This window comes from Callospermophilus lateralis, chromosome 10 (genome assembly GCF_048772815.1).
Source record: "Callospermophilus lateralis isolate mCalLat2 chromosome 10, mCalLat2.hap1, whole genome shotgun sequence".
Taxonomy (NCBI): domain Eukaryota; kingdom Metazoa; phylum Chordata; class Mammalia; order Rodentia; family Sciuridae; genus Callospermophilus; species Callospermophilus lateralis.
In genome coordinates, this window is record NC_135314.1 from 36,018,181 (window position 1) to 36,037,894 (window position 19,714).

Below are 19,714 nucleotides of genomic sequence, written 5' to 3' on the forward strand. Positions count from 1 at the left end.
AAGAAATAGAAAATATGACTTTCCTCAGATGATCCTGATTAGTCTCACTTTTTAAACAGAAAAAGTAAATAGAAAAGGTTCCTATTTTACAGAAGCGAAAACTAAGTCTTGAAAGTGTTATTCAAATTTTCCTTATTCATGCAGATTTAAGATTGTTGAGCCAAGACTTACTCTTAGTTAAGTCTTGCCCAAAGTTTATACTCTTTCAATTATTTGCTACTACTTCAACTGCTGAGACTAAATTGACACCTAGTTGGCCATACCAGAATCTAGGATGAGGCTCACAATTATTTTCAGCACAGAAATTGGAACTCTGGATGCTTTATAGTGAAGAACTTATTAGTTATATATATATATATACATACACACACACGTACATACATATATATATATATATATATATATATATATATATATATGTTTTTTTAAAGACAGAGAGAGAGAAAGAATTTTTTTAATATTTATTTTTTAGTTTTCAGTGGACACAACATCTTCATTTTATTTTTATGTGGTGCTGAGGATGGAACCCAGCGCCCCACGAATGCCAGGCGAGTGTGCTACCGCTTGAGCCACATCCCCAGCCCAGTCTCATATATTTCACTGTTGCCATACTTATCATGAATTCTTCTTTATTTATACTCTTTGTAAACGTTTGCAAATTTCTACTCAAGTGACCATTTCTGGCATGAGTATATTCCCATATAAAAAGCCTTAACTAATACAGTGTCTTTGAGCAATTAATCCATACACTCCATTAGTGCTGAAAATAGTTATTATATTTTGACCTTTACTTAGAGAGTCCAGTGTTATAACCTATATGCTATAGTAAAAGATAAATGTAAATTAACATATTTCCTTGTATTATATTTTTATTTCCATTTTTCCTTTTCATTTTGCTTACATGTAGGCTGCCAAGCCATTGACAGTAAAGTTACAGTCAACTTCACTGATTCCCTACTTCTTTTAGACCACTGATTTGTTTGCTTTTTCTAATTTTCTTGAAATCAACTCACCTCCATTTTCAAAGTCACTATCATTTCCAATAAATGAATAAAATTAACCTCTTTTAAAACAATTTACCTTGTAGCCTCTCTGCAGTTTATTTTCTATCTCCAACAGTGCCACATGAGGCAGATAGGTCAAAAAAGAAGGGAAGACTAAACATAAAACATTGGATTTTCTTAGAAGGAAGTGTTACTGATCATAAAGAAAATACTCTCATTAGAGAAAATAGAACAGAAGGTAAATTGAAATGAATTAATCAAGGAGTTTATAGGTAGTGGAGAAGGAACAGAATCACTAATGAGAAAGCTATCTACTTCAGAAAATGATTAATAAAAAGTGGAAGAAGGAATGAAGAAAACTGAAATTTAAAATTAAAATATAATTTAAAAGCATAGTAGGGAGGCTGCTCATATTTTAAGATAGAATCAAAGAAAAGAGAGGAAAATGAAGTCTGTGATATCACATGTATCCAATAGGCAGGTTAGAATTGCCTGTTCACTCCAGTGATCACTGCCAAAGTTCTGCTCCATTACATTGCAGCTATTGCACCTGGTTCCCCATTTTGTTATTTTGGCACCACTGAGAAGCAGCACTATGGCTCAGTTCAATTGTCTCCTCAGACATTTAATTTCTATCACCGTTAACCGTTTACCTCATCCACCTCTAACGAGCAAGTCAGAAATGTAGAATGGATATGATTTCTTTACATCTTCTAGCTAACTTAAATAATATCTTTAATCCATGACCAAACCTTAATTGTTTCTCAAAACAAAATATTTGTTCAACATATGGATTCTTGAAGAATGAGTTATTAATCATTATTAAGTTTATTGTTAGCAGACAAAATAACACCATTATCTTTTGTGCAAATCATAAAATGATGGCGTGGCCCAAGTTGTATTGAGACTCATGTTGTAGGCTGCCCTGCTGCATGCTAATGTTGTTTTCCTTGTTCTAAATGTGAGGGCCCCAGTGACTATTTATGAACAATCATGCCTTATTTGCCTGCTTTGGACTGAAGCCTTTTGCCATTTTCCTGTGGAACAGCTGCATAACTTGGGCCCGAACCAAATTGTTCCACTTGACACTACTATAGAGCCATTCTATTCTTTCCTTAAAAGAGAGATTACTGTACATGTCTGTCTATTGTTTTAATTTTAGTTTAAAGTGAGGACCAAGCTAATGCCAGCCACTTTTCTTTTAAGTCCCCAGAGTTTTTGCAACCCTCTTCATTCTTTGGCTGAATTCCCAGACAGCTTTCAGGCAACAGATTCTCCTTTTATAAAAGTGGAAGGAGGAAAAAAAAATAAAAAACCTTGATATTACATTAAAGTCATGACCTTAAATGATGTGGGGTTGTCCCCCATAAGCTATGACTAAGATTCATCATTCATTTTAATTCCGTGTTTAACATTTCATGAATTTACTTCCAAAGAGCAATGGGACATTTTCAGTTGAATAAGTGTGTATTTGGCATTTATTTTCTAAAAGAAAATAATTATAGGATTTGATAAATTTTTCTGTATATACAGCACAGTGTTTATATTGTATTTAATATTTTACCTTCTGGTTACCACAATTTTTCTTTTGTTCTTGTCGTAGATCTAGTATGCACAATTGCACTGCAAAGAACATTCCTAATCTGTATAAGAAGAAAGATTTTAATCTTTAGGAAGACAGATCACATACCACATAGCAACTAGTGAGGTGTTGTAAAGGAACAATTATATATCCATTTTGGAAATGATAAGAATTGAGGATAAAATTTGATGTATACATATTATTCATTATCCTGTCAACATAATACATTTAAAAAGACAAAAATTAAGGCAAAACACTTTTAAATCAAACTAGTTTTCTCACCCTAACATACCTTTTTACAAATCACAGATTATTTGTTAACTGTCTTGCAATACAATTAGTCAGAAGAAATGGCAAAACATTCCAGAAGTTAATGAAGGCAAGTTATCATCCAGAGCAAATTCACTGAAATAGGAAAAAATATGATTTTGAAATAACAATGTAGATCAATGATAACAGCAATTCACATAATTTTATGTGATATATGAAATATGTTATTAAAGATTATCTTTCCTGCTATGGAAAGCTTTCTAATTAACCATTAAAGTCTATGTTTAAGTTAAGACAGTATGCCTAAGCTGTTGTACTCTGGGGCACAAAATGGTTTTTTATCGTATAGAAGAAAGAGAAATCCAGACCTGAATTGGGATTATAAGGTTATAATCTATGTCCTTAGTGGTTTTGAGCAAGTCACTTGAGCACATTGAGTAATTTTTTAATTAATAAATTTTGTTTTTTTAGTAGTTCTAAGATCACAGCAAAATTGAGCAGTTCCTGTATATACCCTCTCTCCATATATGCATTACCTCCCTCATGATCCATGTTCCATGCCTGATTGGCACATTTGTTATATGGATGAATCTACACTGGCCCATTATTATAACATTACAGTCTATTATTTACACTAGGCTTCAATCTTACACAAAATGTAATTTTTATCCCTAAAATTAAGAATTTGAAATTTAGTAAACAAATTAGACTAATGGCCATATGTATGATATTTCCACTTCCAAGTAATTTTTTAATAAACAGTATCCATAGGATAATAGCAAATTATTATTTGGTCAAGGAATTATATAAGTATATCTCAACAATTTTCAGACTCAGAAGTCATAAACATATTTAATCCATATGCTGATATTGGGCTCCTATAGCAACTCTGGAAATGCAGTTATTATCTCAATTATGTTCCCAGGCTCTGGAATTCAAAATTTCAAACAGAATAAACACATTCTCAAACAATGTTTTAAACTATCAAAAGCATGTTTGAACAGCAAAGAAACCCAGATTGAAGTCAAGGTAAAATGCATAAAGAAACTGGGCTTTTTTTTTAAAGTTATGTATTTATTTTTGCTACTGGGTTTGAACCCAGGAGTCCTTAATCATTGAGCCTTTTTTTTTTTTTTTTTTTTTTGAGACAGGTTCTTGGTAGGTTCCTAAGGCTGGCTTTGAACTTGTGATCTTTCTGCTTTAACCTCCCTAGCTGCTGGGATTACTGGAGTGCACCACTGTGTCCAGCTTTAGGCTATACTTTAATTCAAATAATAATTATAATCTTCAGAAAAGAGAGAAAAAAGCATGAATCCTTACTTGGGTAAAGTGTAAAATAGATAAAAATGAGAGACTGGCAAATTCCATGCCACAGAAACAGCCCCTTCACTAATGTATCTTAGTGATGTGGTAGAAAAAAAAAACTTTGGGACAATTGGACAGGACTTTAAGTAGTAAAGAATGAGTTTTGTTTCCACAACAAACCGGAACTATTGGGATTGAAGAGACTAGTAACCAGTTAGCGAGTTTTGACAAGGAATAACATGCAGAAAATCTAGAAAGCCTTATCCCAAATTAAGAATGGCCAGTATCATGAATGGTTAATAATCCAGGGTCTGTGGTATATAAAATCTTGTTTTTTCATAATTTTGTAAATTTTTTCATTCTTAATTGTCATATTTAAACTGTACAACTGCTTTGTGTTAAAGGTTTACAAAAGCTGCTATAATATCCATTTATGGATGAAGAAAAATAAGTTTTTTGGAGGTCATGTGACTATTTACAGGCACCCACGTGATTAATAGTAGAATTGAGATAGAATAAACATAATTAAGGTGTCTTTCATATAGATAGTCTTGTACCAGAAGTCATTGGTAATAGAAGTTCCAGAGCATTTTTTCTCTTTTTACTCTGTGATTTCATATCTAGAGAGATGTAAAATTGTCATAACTAATTAATTAAAAATTAAAGGCAATATAGTCATTTTTTTTTCTATTTTGTTTTCAAAGGTAAAATATTAGGAAATCATATTGGGAGTTCCAAATTTCCATAATTAAAAAAATACATTCACGTGATGTCCTTCCTATATGAGTTTCTTTTCTGAAGCCCATATGGTCTTTTGCTTCCATCTCATGGCTTGAAAATTTAATCACACATTGACTCTCTGGAAACACACAAGTGGTTATCTTGGAAATGAGACTGAATATATTTGGTTTTGTTTTTGAAACAAGAAGCTGACTCTCAGTAATCTCTACTGCTGTTATTTAGGCTGGGCATCTGTGGTGTGTTGGGCACTCAATCATTTTCAATTAAATGTTCCAATGTCTTATGAAAGTCCCATAAGAGCTTGCAGAACCACGATTATAGACCCATAGAGAAAATGTACTTCTTGAACATTTCCAGGTAAGCAGTTTTCTTGCAACAAAAAACCAATTATTTTGAGGGATTATGTAAATGTTCAGCAGGAAACCTTACAAAGATGTTCCAGTATATTTAAGACACCTTTGTGGAATGAGGCTGTCATATATTTTGACTAGACTGTCAGGATAGGTACCTTTTGACTTCTAGGTTAAGAAAAATATCTGTAGTTTAAAAGAATGATTTACTAAAGAAATTTTGGTCTATTCTTCCACAAGTACTATTCAATTGTATTTTCTTTTTCTCTGTGCAATTTTTTTTCTATACTACATGTCATAAATTTGAAGCTTATATTTCTCTGGTAGTCACCAGTACAATTTACTAAATGTGAATTATCTGTGCCTATAATACCAACAGTAAAGTTTTTTGATTGTCACTTCTGCATAAATATACGGAGGGAATAAAATGTTTAAAACACAATTCAGAATCAGTGTAGACATGTGATATTATTTCAATGAATGATACAACTTAGAAAATTCTTATTCACTGGAAATCTACTATTCAAAGAAACTACCTAAAATAAATTTTCTTATGTTACACAGTTTTTACATCTATACACCATACATACTCTCAATTAAGACATATCATAAAACATGCAGTAGCCTCTAAACTTTAAAGTTGGAAAAATACATTTAAACAGAAAACAATATTCCATTGTGGGAAATATGAACATTTTTGAATGGCTCCAAAATAGGATATCTTTGAGATTGATAAGGGCCTTAAAGCCCGACTCTTACAAATTCAGATTATCAGAAATATCTGAGATGCCTATTGAAAAGAAAAAGAAGAGGGAGAAATAAAATTTTGTAAAAGGCAAGAAAAATACAGCAACACCTGCAGTGACTTGTGGCCTGCAAAATTTACTGAAATGTGAGGAGAGATGGATTTAAGCACTGCCACTAAAAACTGCAAGTACAGGGATGAAGATAGTGACATGATATTATAGAAGCAGCAGTAAACATATAATAGCCTTACAGTGAGGGACAAGAACACCCACAGAAAATAGCAGCTCTTTCTGCAGGTCACTAATGTAGTGTTTTAAATTGCAAGTTGTGACTTATTAATGAATAACAAAATGAATTTATATGAGACCTTTTAAAAAACCAAAAGCAGTTAGAAAAAAATAGATGAGGAATGGAAATTATAGAGAACAAGGCAAAGAAAAGTAAAGAAAAATGTCACAGACTTAAGCAAAAACAAGTTTTTCTTGTGTATATGTATGTGTGTAGTATGTAAGTTTGCCAAATATGCTGGTTTTAATTATAAGTCACACCATAAAAGATTTGAAATTTGTGCACTAAGCACATGATTATAAAACCAGGTCTTAGAAATATTCAAGGAAAAAGCATGTCAAGTCTTAATCCCTTTAGTTCTTCTAAAACCACCGTTTACTAAAATGTGTTAAAACTGAAGTGATCTTTGCTCCAGAAAATAAAGTTGAATGCCACTGAGAATGTTTTGCTTAATAATGCAGAAAAATTTGATCCTTTAAGAAGGATTTCATCCAAATGATTATTACAATTTTAAAGTTTTAAATTTCAAGTATCTTCAGTTTTTACTTATATGGAGCATTTCATTCCCCAGCTTCTAGACAAATGATGTGCACTTTACTATTCCTTTCCAGAGACCATTGATTTTAATATTAAAAAGGAAACAAGTTGTGGAGCTCAAGCAGTTGTGTAATGGTAACAAAGTGTTAACCTAAGCATTACATCTTCATAAGGCTAATTAGTACTGTTTTATGGTAGGGAAGTAATAGGTTGTAATCCAACTCTTATGTGGAAAACAAGATTCCATCTTCACAACTTACTTTGTGTTCAATGGTTTGCAAGCTTCTGATTGATTAGGATGCTTGAAAATACATTTGATATGGTATCAATTTGTTTCATAGTATGCACAGATTGATAAAAATAGCAGATTCTGAAAAATTGAGACTTACAGGTTAAAAATTATGAAAACATTCCTCAATGTACCTTAGTTGAAGGAGAATTTCAGAAGCTAAAAATGTTCTAATAAGTTAAAAAATACTTACATAAGAATGATAATTATTAAATACATCATAGAGATTTTATAGTTACTATATATAACAGATGGTTAAAATTGCTTACAGATTTCCTGATCTTTTAAACAGGAATTAATATTCTGTGTCTACCAAAGCAAAGTGATGTGAGATATAGAAGCTTGGATGATTGTTTTTCTTCTGCAGAAAGTCCTGAGAGATTAGTTCAAGCATTTGTCCTAATTTTGCATATTTTTACCTTGGTGCAAAAAAATATCATTCTGGGATCAGAGCAATCATAACTTTTCTAAGGATAATCGTTTATTTGTTGTGCCTTAAATTGGCTAGAATTATATATTTTATAGGATAGGAGCTTTATATCTCGAAACTGTTACAATAGTCCTCAGGGAACACTACGTTATCTATAAAGAGTGGTCCAGGATTTCACAGGCACTCTAAAATTGATGCCATTATTTTCAAGTCTTCTGAAGAGCTCTTACCTCTTGCATATAAGTTATTCCCTGTTTTAACTATAAGCTTCTAAACTTGGAGGCAAGAAGTATCTTAAAGAATCAGAATCAAGTAACATGATGGGATTAATCAGACTAGAAGTCCATTTCTAAACATAAATGGAAAAGTTGGTATTAATGCTTCTTCTTTTAGCCTGTAATGTAATGAAACTCCTCCTACTTGACACTATCCCACTGAAGTAATTGATTTGGGGAATTTATATCAGCAAATAAACTTGGAATCATAGTTTCAAGTTACAATTAAAGGGGATGGGTAGGCTTGAATTTTCCACTTCAAGCTGCCTTCATTTTTTACTTCATTAAAATGTCTTTGACTCTATCACACATAAGCACTGATGGTGACTTTTGAGTAAGGACTACCATTGTTGAATCTTTCAACTGAAATCTTTGGGATTCTCAATTTACAAGAAGCAAAAACATCCATTGCTTTTCATACAATGGATTGTGCAGATAAAAAAAAAAAACATTATATCTATGTGGAGCAAAGATCATCACATATAATTACCAGGATAGTAAGAGATTGAAGAATACATTCCAAACTCATTAAAACAGAAGGGATTAGAAGCCAAAGGGAGGAAAAGCCAAGGAACCATCCAACTTTTTGTCACACACATAGAAATGCACAGAAACATACTTTTTAATCAACACACATAACCACAACAGGCTAGAAATGCAATGGAAATGGATATATTTAAAAGAGAAATTGTGAGCTTGGAATGGTCAGTGGGAGAGTGGTTTCCTAATGTGTGCCAGGCCCTGAGTTCAACCCCACCATTATAAAATACATAAATTAATTAATTACAAAAAGTTATTTAAGAATTTCATTCACTAGATTATTCATTTGAACCTATTTTCCTTCTTCTCTCTTCATATACTACTAGTGTTCTAGATCTAAATATTCAAAATGGAGGAATAGAGCCAATTTCAGAAATATTCATACAAAAAATTGATTTTAACTATGGAAGTATGAAAGCAGAAATGTGTAGCTCTAATTATACATACTTAACATTGATGATAATACATGAGGCATATTTTTATATTTGGGAAAATAAAAAATGATTTTTTTAAAACAAATAAGAAATTAACATATTATAGAGATATAGTCATTATAATTTTTAAAATGGCTCAATTAACAAAATCCAAATTGTGTAATTGGCTTAGATGCCTGTCACTAAGTGAATGGATCAAGAATATGTATATTTATCCACAATGGAGTTTTTATTTAACTATAAAGAAAAAGAAAATGTCATTTGCTGGTAACTGGATGGAAATGAGAAAATTATGTTAAGTGAAATAAGCCAGACTCAGAAAATCAAAGGTTGAATGTTTTCTCTCATATGTGGAAACTAGAGCAAAATAAGGGGAACAAGTCAGTGGAGGAGGGGAAAAGATATCATCAAGATATAAGGTAGATCAGTGGAGTAGAAGAAGAATCAGAGGGAGGGAGGGAGGAAGGAAAGAAGGCAAAGGGGACGAAATATGTAATGAATGTAACAAAATCCTTTATATATACACCATACAAGTATATATAAAGCCCAAAGGGACTTTCACCTTTATGTATATATAAAAACTATTAATCAAAAATAAATAAAGGAGAGAAAAGATCATCAGTAGATTAGAGGAAGGAGAAAGGGGGGAGGGAAGAGGAAAGGAAAAGGTGAGGAAAATGGGGGTTGAAATCAAATTGTTTATATATATATACTTTTGTCAAAAGCAGGCCAAATACTATGTATGATTATAAGGCTTTAACAAAATCATTTAAATTACCATCTGACAAAATATATTTTGTATTAAAAAATTAGATTTTTTTTATATTACATAAAATTCTTCTAAAGCTAACCAATGTAAATACTCTAGGAAACAGTTATGAAATTCACTTTGGCTTTAAAAAATTGCCCCATCATTACTCTACATGTGTTTTCTTACCTGATGACTTCAGGAACCGTGTTTAGTAGAACAACCATCACTTATCCTCTCCTCACTTGTTCTTAGCTTGCTATTATATTCAGAAAAAGGCACAGAGAAGATGAAAAAGTTGGGTACATCAGGGCTGGGAAATAAACAGATAAATATAACAGCTGGGGAAAAGGAAAAAAAGAAAAACATTGACTCCGTTGTAACAATAATTAAGGAGAGAAATTAAGTGTGGTGAGAAGAGGGATTAAAGAAGAATATTCAGTTCATTAGTTAGTACTTATATACTATTTGATATATTAAATAGAAAATTATGTGATAAAATAATGTAAACTAATCCCAGTCCTGTTCTCTGCCTCAGTTTCTAATTTCTTCACTCCTTATTGCTTGATGGAAATGAATTTCTATTTTTTTCTCTTTCCATATTTTTTTATTGGTACAATTTTGTTGCACATACTGATGGGATTTGTTGTTATGTATTCATGTAGGCACACAATATAAAAATATAATTTGGCCATTATCACTCCCCAGCACTTCCCCCAACCTCAGAGATCTATTTCTTGATTCTTTTCTAACACTTGAATTTATCATGTCCCAAACTAGAATCATCAGTTTTCCCTTCAACTATACATCAGTCTGTTTTCATCTTGTTATTTGCTGTTGTGTAGTTGGTTACTTCATTTTCCCAGTTGTTGAGTTGTTGTTTTCCCTCTTAGGATGAGGTTTATTATGATTTTACATGATGGATATCGTCAAGAGTTTCTCCTCTCTTTTTTTAATACCATATATTTTCCAGCTCCATAATAATTGTATTTACTTTTCCAAAGTTCTTCTATTATATCTTCTGTACTCTTCTTTACTATTAATTCAACTTTATATATGACTATGTTCTCTCTCTTAGAGAACTGTATATATGATCTTTTATTGGATTTCTTTTTTTTTAGAGATTCCACATGAATATTCTTAAAAAAAAAAAAGAAAAAAAAGAAAATAACTTCATTTTGAAGAAGATCTAAATTCTTTAGTCTGACATTCAAAGCCATGTATTATTTACTTTGAATGTATAGAATTTTGCCCTGCATCTTTTCCCTAAACTTCCCTGTTTCTTTGCTTTTTTAAAAAATTGCTCTTGGTGACCAGAATGTTCCCTACCACATTTTATCCTCTTTCACACTGACATTACTATCAGTCTTCAGCTAATGCTGAAATAATATTTCATGTTTTGTTTTTGTCCTGTAGATTTTGTGTTGAACCAAGCTTTTTATAAGAGCATTTGTTCCTATTCTTTCATATCAACTTTTACCTTAAATTTTTCTTAGTTTACTCTCAATTTGATTAAAAATAGAGTGCTTTTAACTTTAGCTTTTCTTAGTTTGGACTTTTTAACCAATATAAATTTTACCTATTAGCCCCACTAACTTTTCCTAGTATTCTCCATATTTAAATTCATCTATTTAACACTGTGGCCTGTGGAAAGCAAGCATGCTAGTCAAGCTCTCTAACTTTTCCTGAGATGGTATCTTCCATTTTTACTTGCCAAAACCATGCCATAATTAAGATATTATTCAAAATTAAATATTTCCTAAAACATATCATAATATCCCTAATATAGGACATGTATCAAACTGATGTTTTTAAACTCCTGTATGACACTTAACATGTCCTACCAAGCATTATGGCATATAAATATAATGTCACAAAATATGTATTTTATTTTATTTATAGCCCCCAAAGTTCAATGCAATAAAAATTCAATGCAATATAATATCAAAATATATGTATTTTGTTTTCTTTATATCCCTGTAAATTCTTGGTTCAAAAATACTTTCACAGATTTATTTATAGATAATTACTTTGTAATTGCATATATTTATCAAATACATAGTCAAGAACAAATAGGCATACTTTAAAAAAAAAGGCAGTTCCATAAGTTCAATTACATCTTCTCTATCTTAAAATGTAAGCACAATAGTGAATATTTTCTGTTATTATATCCATTGGGACTCACTGAACATTAGTATCAATGTTTCTGAATTTTTGTGAAGCCTTGAGCATATATATATATATATATATATATATATATATATATATATATATAGATTTGTGTATATAGATAGGTAGGTAGATATCTGTCAGTTTTATACGTTTGATTATGTTTTTAAATGAGACTAAATTGTGATAAATAAAACATTCAAAGATGGTTTACTAAAATTTTATGATGTTTTAAAAATTGCTTCCAAAACAAGCATGCAATTAGTATCAAGAATACAAGGAAAACAAATTTTGTTACAAATAAATTGTAAAACAATCAAATCTGAAGAGAAAAATCACAGTTTGTGGTACACTCCAAGGACCCAGACCAATATATTTATAATAGTTAAGAAGAGACTTTGCAAGCTATTTACAAACTATATGAGAAACATCTCCTTTGGTATTAAGTAACAAAATAACCCTTTGTGCATCTTTTACATTTCATATGATTGATATAATAAACAGCTCTCAAAGAATCATTTTCTATTCCTTCCTGTTTAGCAGTCACCATCTTAACTTCCAGCATAAAATTATAGAAAAATTATATTTTGATTCAGCTTATAATTTTAAGAGAACTACTTATTAGACTTACTTTATATTTATATTTTAAATATAAAAAGTCCCAAGCAACTTCAGCTTCTATTTTTTTTCTTTTCTTCTTTGTCTCTACCTATCTCAATCTCTCTCTCTCTCTCTCTCTCTCTCTCTCTCTGTCTCTCTCTCTCTCTCTCTTCCACCCCCGCCCCCCTGCCGCTATTTTTTTCTTCCTCAATTATTTGGTAAAATTTGGACTTTAAGAATGCAATCTCAATCTACCCAGTGAGAAATGCTTAGGGTAGTTTGAGTTCTCTTGGGATCCATTTCCTCTGAATCAATAAATTTAAAATATTTCTAGTTGTGACAATTATAAACTAATTTCAATTAATTTATATTTGATATAGGTCCTTCTGTTTATCTAAAAATCAAAAACATAAACACTGAAAGTTTTATGTACAAACTTAAGAATAATTTCATGGTCTAATTTTTTTTCTTAAAGTACAAAGGGGATCAAGATATTTATGAAACCCATACCACTACCTTATTTCACTTTCCAGTTGCAGAAAATAAAGAAGACTTGTTTTTTTTTTTTTTTTTAATTCTATGATAAATAGAACTTCAGTCATTTCTACTTCCCACCTATGGAATTTCTAAACTGAAATAAAGCCAGTAGGCATCTTTCATGTGGTCTCATGGTACATAAGGCATAAACTGGAAATGCCTGCTTATTTTCTTTAATAAGCATGAGCTTAAATGTCAGGATGAGAACTGATGAATGCAAAGAAGTTATCCAATCTCTTCAGGACTATTTTAGTTTGCTTTTCCTAGCTGTGACAATAACAATTAGAGGAGGAAACATTTATTTGGGGACTCAGAGTTTTAGAGGTCTCAGTCCATTGATGAGCACTCCATTCCTTGGGATCTGAGATGAGGTAGAATATCATGGGATAAAAGTGTGGTAGAGTAAAACAGCTGTCACCAGAAAGTAGACAGAAACTAAGCTCAGCATATCAGAAATGTACCCCCAAGGCATACCAACCAATGACCCTCCTCCTCCTGCCACAGCCTAAACCCACAGTTAACTCCTCAGTTAATCCCTATGAGAGAATTACTGCACTGATTAGGTTAAGGCTTTTCTAAAACACCCGTTTCACCTCTAAACCTTCTTGCATTGTCTTACACATGAGCTTTTGTGGGGACACCTAATCTAAACAATAAATAGTTCCTTGACAGTGAGGTCTCATATGGAGGGACTAGAAGAGTTGCTTGTATGGAACAACCTCACAAAAGTAGCACCGCAAAACTGAATAATTCCAGTGGAAATAAAGGATCAGGTTTGATTACTCATCTGTTTCAAGATATTAAATAAACCAGTGACTTGAGCAGGTTATGGCAATTTTTCCAATGTTTACTTATAAATAAGAAGCTATGAAAGATACTGTAGAATCTCTTATCATGTACATAAAAAAAACACTGAGTTTTTTTTTTAATCTGTCAAGATTTAAAACTACTTCAATAAGGTTATAAAATATGTGAGAATAAGTGCATAAACACATTTGGTCCCACTTTTAAAATTTTGGTTTCTTGTTTTCTGTATCTCTACTGTTAGAAAAATGTCTCTTTTTTGTTTTTTGCATAGGAAAATAAAACATAATTTTAGCTCTGTAGATTTGATAGGCAGAAATGAAGTCAAATTTACTCTCATATAGAGGATACCCAGCTTCTGATAATCTGGTGTTTTCATAGGGAGACTTTCTGCCTTGACTGTATGGATGTTCCCACTGTAGAATAATACCATCTTACTTTCCATGGTGTTCTCACAATTCTGCTGCACTTGGTATCCAGCTTCTACTCTTTTTCAGTTTTGTCACATAAAAACCTTACATTGGAACCACTTTTAAAATGATCTTCTTTTAGATGCTTGAAGAGCAGGGGAGATTGTTATTCACTTGGAGCAAGAAACTTAATCATTTCTGGATTCCAATTAGAAAAAGCCTGGAGGCTGTCTTTATTAAGATGAAACACAAATTGTATCAAGGCTGTTAAACCACTTAATATTTTTATGCTGCTATTAAAGAAGTTGAACATTTTAAGTACTAATTGGGAATATTTGTTCTTTATTTATGATCTATATATCAACTATAACATTCTTTTTCTTAAAATTGCATCTTATAGTTCTAAGTCTTGTCACTTTTAAGATTTACTACATAGAGTAGGATAAAGAATCCTTGAATGATTCAGTTCATTGCTTCAGAAACATGGCCTGACATCTTCCTTTTAACCACTTGTGAAGGTTGATTTTTTTTTTCCTACTTATTTACCAGAAGGGAGTATTTTATTTTTAGAAAGAAATTTTTTAAATACAGACTGGTAACTAATTTGTTTGCATCTTTATGTTCTCTGTAAACAATTTAAAATATATATAAATTAAGTATGCATTTATAGTGCCTGTGTTTTAGATGTGACTTAAAGCTTACAAACTTGAGTGGAGAGGAATCATAATAGTTTGGATTTCAGGTGTTAATTTTGAGTGTTTGGAAAGATATATATATGTATACGTATATATCTAAGTAACATGTATATATAAAAAATACATAAATACATATAAATATATCTGTGTGTTTAAAATTCTAACATACATCAAAAAAACATTGCCTCTTCATATAATAAGTGCTTCATTTGAATAAAATTATAAAGGTGAATGTTCTAAAATTCAAATTATCCTTAATATAACTTTTATTTTATTATTTGTCTTTTGTAGCTTTTTGGAAAGAATAAAATTTCAAAATTTTCAGCTGTTCTCCAAGTTATAGTTTCATTTTACAATTTTACTTCTTCAAGGGATTATATTATATTCCTTGTGATATTTGACTTTTAAAATTATGCTACTTAAAATATTAATTAGTAAGTTCAAATAGCAATAAACAGATGTGGATTACATAAAGCAAGTTAAGAAGTGTTAATTGTTTGGCTTTCATTAAAGATAATATGAAGACAAGTTTTCTATATAATTGAAAGATATGACATCATATTTTTCAATACTTTTATATACCAAGTTTCTTCATTTGTTAAGTAATATGTTACTCTTCCAGAAGTTTCTTGGGTCTGAAAAAATTGCCTTTCATTCTTTGATTTCTTACTCTGAAGAAATAGGAAAATAAATGAACTATTTATTATTTTCTTCTCACACATTTACTAAAATTCATACCTGGTCACCAAAATGTATATGGCAGTTTTTTTCCCCCCATTAACAATTAGTTCTTCCAGGATAATCAGCAGAGAGGCCTATAATTCATTTTAATTCTGACACTCTCTACTTGGAAAGAGTCAGATGCCATAGGTTAAGATTCAGTCCCAGGAGGTGGCCCCTAATTCTCAGGTTAATAGCACATAGTAAGTTATTGTGTATACTTCTCTGATCAACCAGCTACAGACAGAGGTTTCCATGACCCCTCCTTGGGTTTCATTAATTTTCTGGGTCTTTCCATAGAACTTGGGGAAACATCATACTTGCCCTTACCCATTCATTACAAAGGATGCAGATGAAAAGTAGATTAAGAGATGAATAAGGCAATGTATATAGTGAGGGGTACAAACTTCCCTGTCATCTCCTGGAATGAGTCTCTCCAGGGCCCTCCATATGTTGAGCAACACAAAAGTTCACTGAACCCTGCAGTTCAGGGTTTTAAAGGGCTTTACTACATATGTCTGACTGATTACATCATTGGACATTGATAATCAACTGAAACTTCAACCCATCTCTGCTTCTGAGAGGACAGAGATGGGACTGAAAGTTCCAACCATTGAATTATTTAGCTCCCATTCTGAAGGGATCCAGAAGCCCTCCAAAGGCATTTTATTAGAATATGTCTTAGGAGCATCTCATTAAAACAAAAAATATTCCTAGTGCCTAGGAAATTGCTATGAATTTAGAAGCAGCATCAAGATCTGGGGACAAAGACCAAATCTTTGTACAAAATATCTTCCTAGCACTTCTATCTATAGTGGTTTCAGGAGAACTATGTCAGGAAATAGGGGCAGAGAAAATATTTATTTCTTGTTATATGAAAATATCACATCCTCCAAGTGATTTTAGTCTTAAACACTTGATGAATAGTTCCTGCATCATATTACTGATCTGTTTATTTTGACAGTATTACCAGTATTTGTTATATTTTATTCACAAGTTTTATCCATTTTACAAAATTTTGTCAAAAAATACATATGAGTTCAAACACATTATAAAATTGCCATGACATCACCAGGAGATAAAATCTTAAGAGATCTCTGTTGTACATATGGACCATTATTGGCCAAATGCAGCCAGGGATTGTATGTTATTAAATACAAACTTTCCAAAAATTTCTTTAGGAGAATAAGAAAAGTGGACAAGGTAAGGGGAGGCTTTAGATGGTTTCAGTGGAGACCCCAAGTGAAAAGGTATTTTTGTTAGAACCTGGGGAGAGGACTTGCTTCTGATGCCCAAGGCTATGTTAAAATGTTAAAATGCCAATACCAGTAGGGTCTGGGCTCAGGACCTGGGCAGGGGACCAGCAATGACTGCTACAATAACATAACAAATTAGTTCTTTAACACACAGGTACAGTAGAATTAGTTATGTTTCTCATACCTTCAAATCTTTTGAATGAGTACATGATGGTTCTTTTTGCCCTCTTATAGAAGTTAGCAAATGATTATGCATAAAATAAGTGTTAAATATCCACATATTACCAAATTTGCTTAATTTCCTGAATATTCAACATTTCTTATTTTTCCTTTTTGTATGCATGTTTGAATCCAACAGGCCAGAACCTGTTTTGTGGACAAAGGATGGTGGAGAATTACCAGATCCTGATCGAATGGTTGTGAGTGGTAGGGAGCTAAACATTCTTTTCCTGAACAAAACGGATAATGGTACATATCGATGTGAAGCCACAAACACCATCGGCCAAAGCAGCGCAGAGTATGTCCTCATTGTACATGGTGAGTGCCTTTTTGAAAATATGATATGTAAAAAAATGAATGACCTAAAAAGCTATTTAAATTTGTCAAAATCTGTAGCATAAAATTAAACAGGTTTTCTTTTTTCTTTCAGAAGGACTTCTCGTAAGTATTAATATGTCCAAAATTTACTATGTTTCAAGACAGACTAATTAATATAAAATTACAGCATACACTAAAAATGAAGTTATTTTTGTGAAAAGCTTTATCATAAATCTTTTTATTTAATTTTTGGTGATGACTTATAAGTTATATTAATGATTGTCTAAATTTTTACAAATAACTGATTTTAGTTATAATCCAGAATTATCCTACTTCTCTTAAACTATTTTCAGTAGTAGTATCATAAAAAATATATTTTTTTGATCACTATAACTGGATACTCAAAAGATAATAGTATGTCATTGAGATACAGCAGAGACAGAGGAATAGAATATTAATGAGTAAATTTTGTGAAGGATAATTTGAAATATCTACAGATATTGATTTTCTTGACTTCATTTATCTCACCATTTGTATATATCAAAGTGTATAAATATAGCAAAATACCAATATGCAAAAGTGAAGAAAATCACTCTTTTTCATTGATCAAACTTCAAAAGTCACAATGAGTTGTTAATAAGGCAGCTTTAACATATTGTTAGATGAAACTACATTTTATGAGGTTAAAAAATAGTGTAATAAATAAATTTATACAAATTTCTTTATTATACCATTTCTCAGGGGTTAATGTATATGCTAGGGAACATTGTGCATCTCCAGAGAAAGAGTCCTTAGAGAATGTAACATTTCAGCCAGAGAAATTTTTCTGAGAATACCATGTTATTTCATATAATATTACAAAATTATGAACCAGCATTTAATAAAACAAAATGGTTTAATAAATCCAGTGGGTCTTAGAAATCATGGAGAGACTATGTTTATTCAATACTTTTCCCAGGAATCCAATTATATAATATATATTTATAATTGTATAGTATAGAACATGGATTAGTTCTCTATTAAAAAAAATTTAAAAAGAAAGAATGGTGGAAGTCAAGCCTAAGTCTTTAATAAAGAGTTTTAATTAATTTTAGGGAAAATAGTATTCTAATTTGTGCTATTTTTCCAGGTATTTATTTTCTTATGATACATGCAAAAATTGAAGAAACTTACATATTGTCAGTATATAATATTATCTGTTTTGGAATTCCTTCAGTTTATAAAATGTCTCAATTCTAAATAATAGCTTCATGGTAGGCAAATAAAGGCAGACAGTGAATAAACTCTCCCTGTATAAACATCTTGAACATCCTAAGAGTTTAATTTCTGGTATCTCATGAATAGTACAAAATTCAGCTGTGTAAAAAATTAGCTTAATCAAACTACACTGATAAATTGGAATTAAATATAGTTAACTCCTGCCGACAAACCTTCCCAGCCTTATTGCCAGAGAAGGTAACACCACTGGGTGAGTCAAGGTCAAATTAGAGTCTTTGAGGGAGAGCCAAGAGCAGCTTCCAGTTTGTGCTACCTGAATATTCAGACCATGCAGTCACTTGAGTCTAGCCTAACTGATTCACCCAAAAATTTTTAAGTGTTTCTCTCACCTAATAGTTTCTCAGAGCCTGGGAGCATGTTGTATCACATGTCATGTTGTATTGAAGGCAATACAACATAAATATATACAGAATTAGAAGGGAAATGACAGAAGAAATAATACACTCTGATGAAAAGCATGTCATTTGTTGTTTTTCAAGTAATTCAAGTAGGGAAAATTCTTATGCTTTCCCAGTGTTTGCAAGCTAGCCAACAGTATGGTTTTCTAAATAGCCAAGCTACCTTTAGGTAGTTGGCAGTTGACACATTTCTAATAAATACTTCTCTAAGCACTTTGTAAGAAGTCATTTTTGGCTTCGCTTCTTGAACTACAATTCATCAAAAGCACCCCATAGATTAATGCTATTCATGCTGCTAAATAAATGCTGTGAAGTTCAACAGTAGTTTACCTAGGATTATTGACACAAGTAATGAGAGGCTCGATGAAACAGTGAAACCATATTACACTGTGTTTAAAAAGGGCTCCAATTGGGTTCATTACAAAATAAAGTTTTTTCCCCTTTGCACACTGGGTATAATGTTTCATTAGTCACTGATTGTATAAATATAAAAGCTACTCTCTTCTGTTAATGGTTTGGCTGTTTCAAAACCTACTAAATGATGAAATTTGAGTGGCATTGCGATCTATAATGAATGCTGTATGCATTTCGGAATGGAGTGATAAGCGATCATTTGTGAGAACTTTACCCTTTTAGCTTTTACACCAAGGTTGATTTTACATTAGCTGTGATAATTTAATATGGCTCTATCATGAGGGTTTTTTTCAGGAACTGAGACTCGTGTCTGAATCTACTACAGTTGCCTGGGTTCTATTGATTCTTAACTTGAT

The 19,714-nt window shown here is 31.5% G+C and overlaps 1 protein-coding gene across 2 annotated transcripts in view; it reads left to right on the forward strand.

Annotated features, from left to right (window-relative positions):
• The window catches only part of Cadm2 (cell adhesion molecule 2), a 151,858-nt gene that overhangs the window by 46,416 nt on the left and 85,728 nt on the right, over positions 1–19,714 (forward strand). For both annotated transcript variants that reach the window (XM_076867884.2, XM_076867885.2), the window contains exon 5: positions 17,090–17,268. In XM_076867884.2, the coding sequence (XP_076723999.1) occupies positions 17,090–17,268 (179 nt within the window). The remainder of the gene's footprint in view (positions 1–17,089; positions 17,269–19,714) is intronic.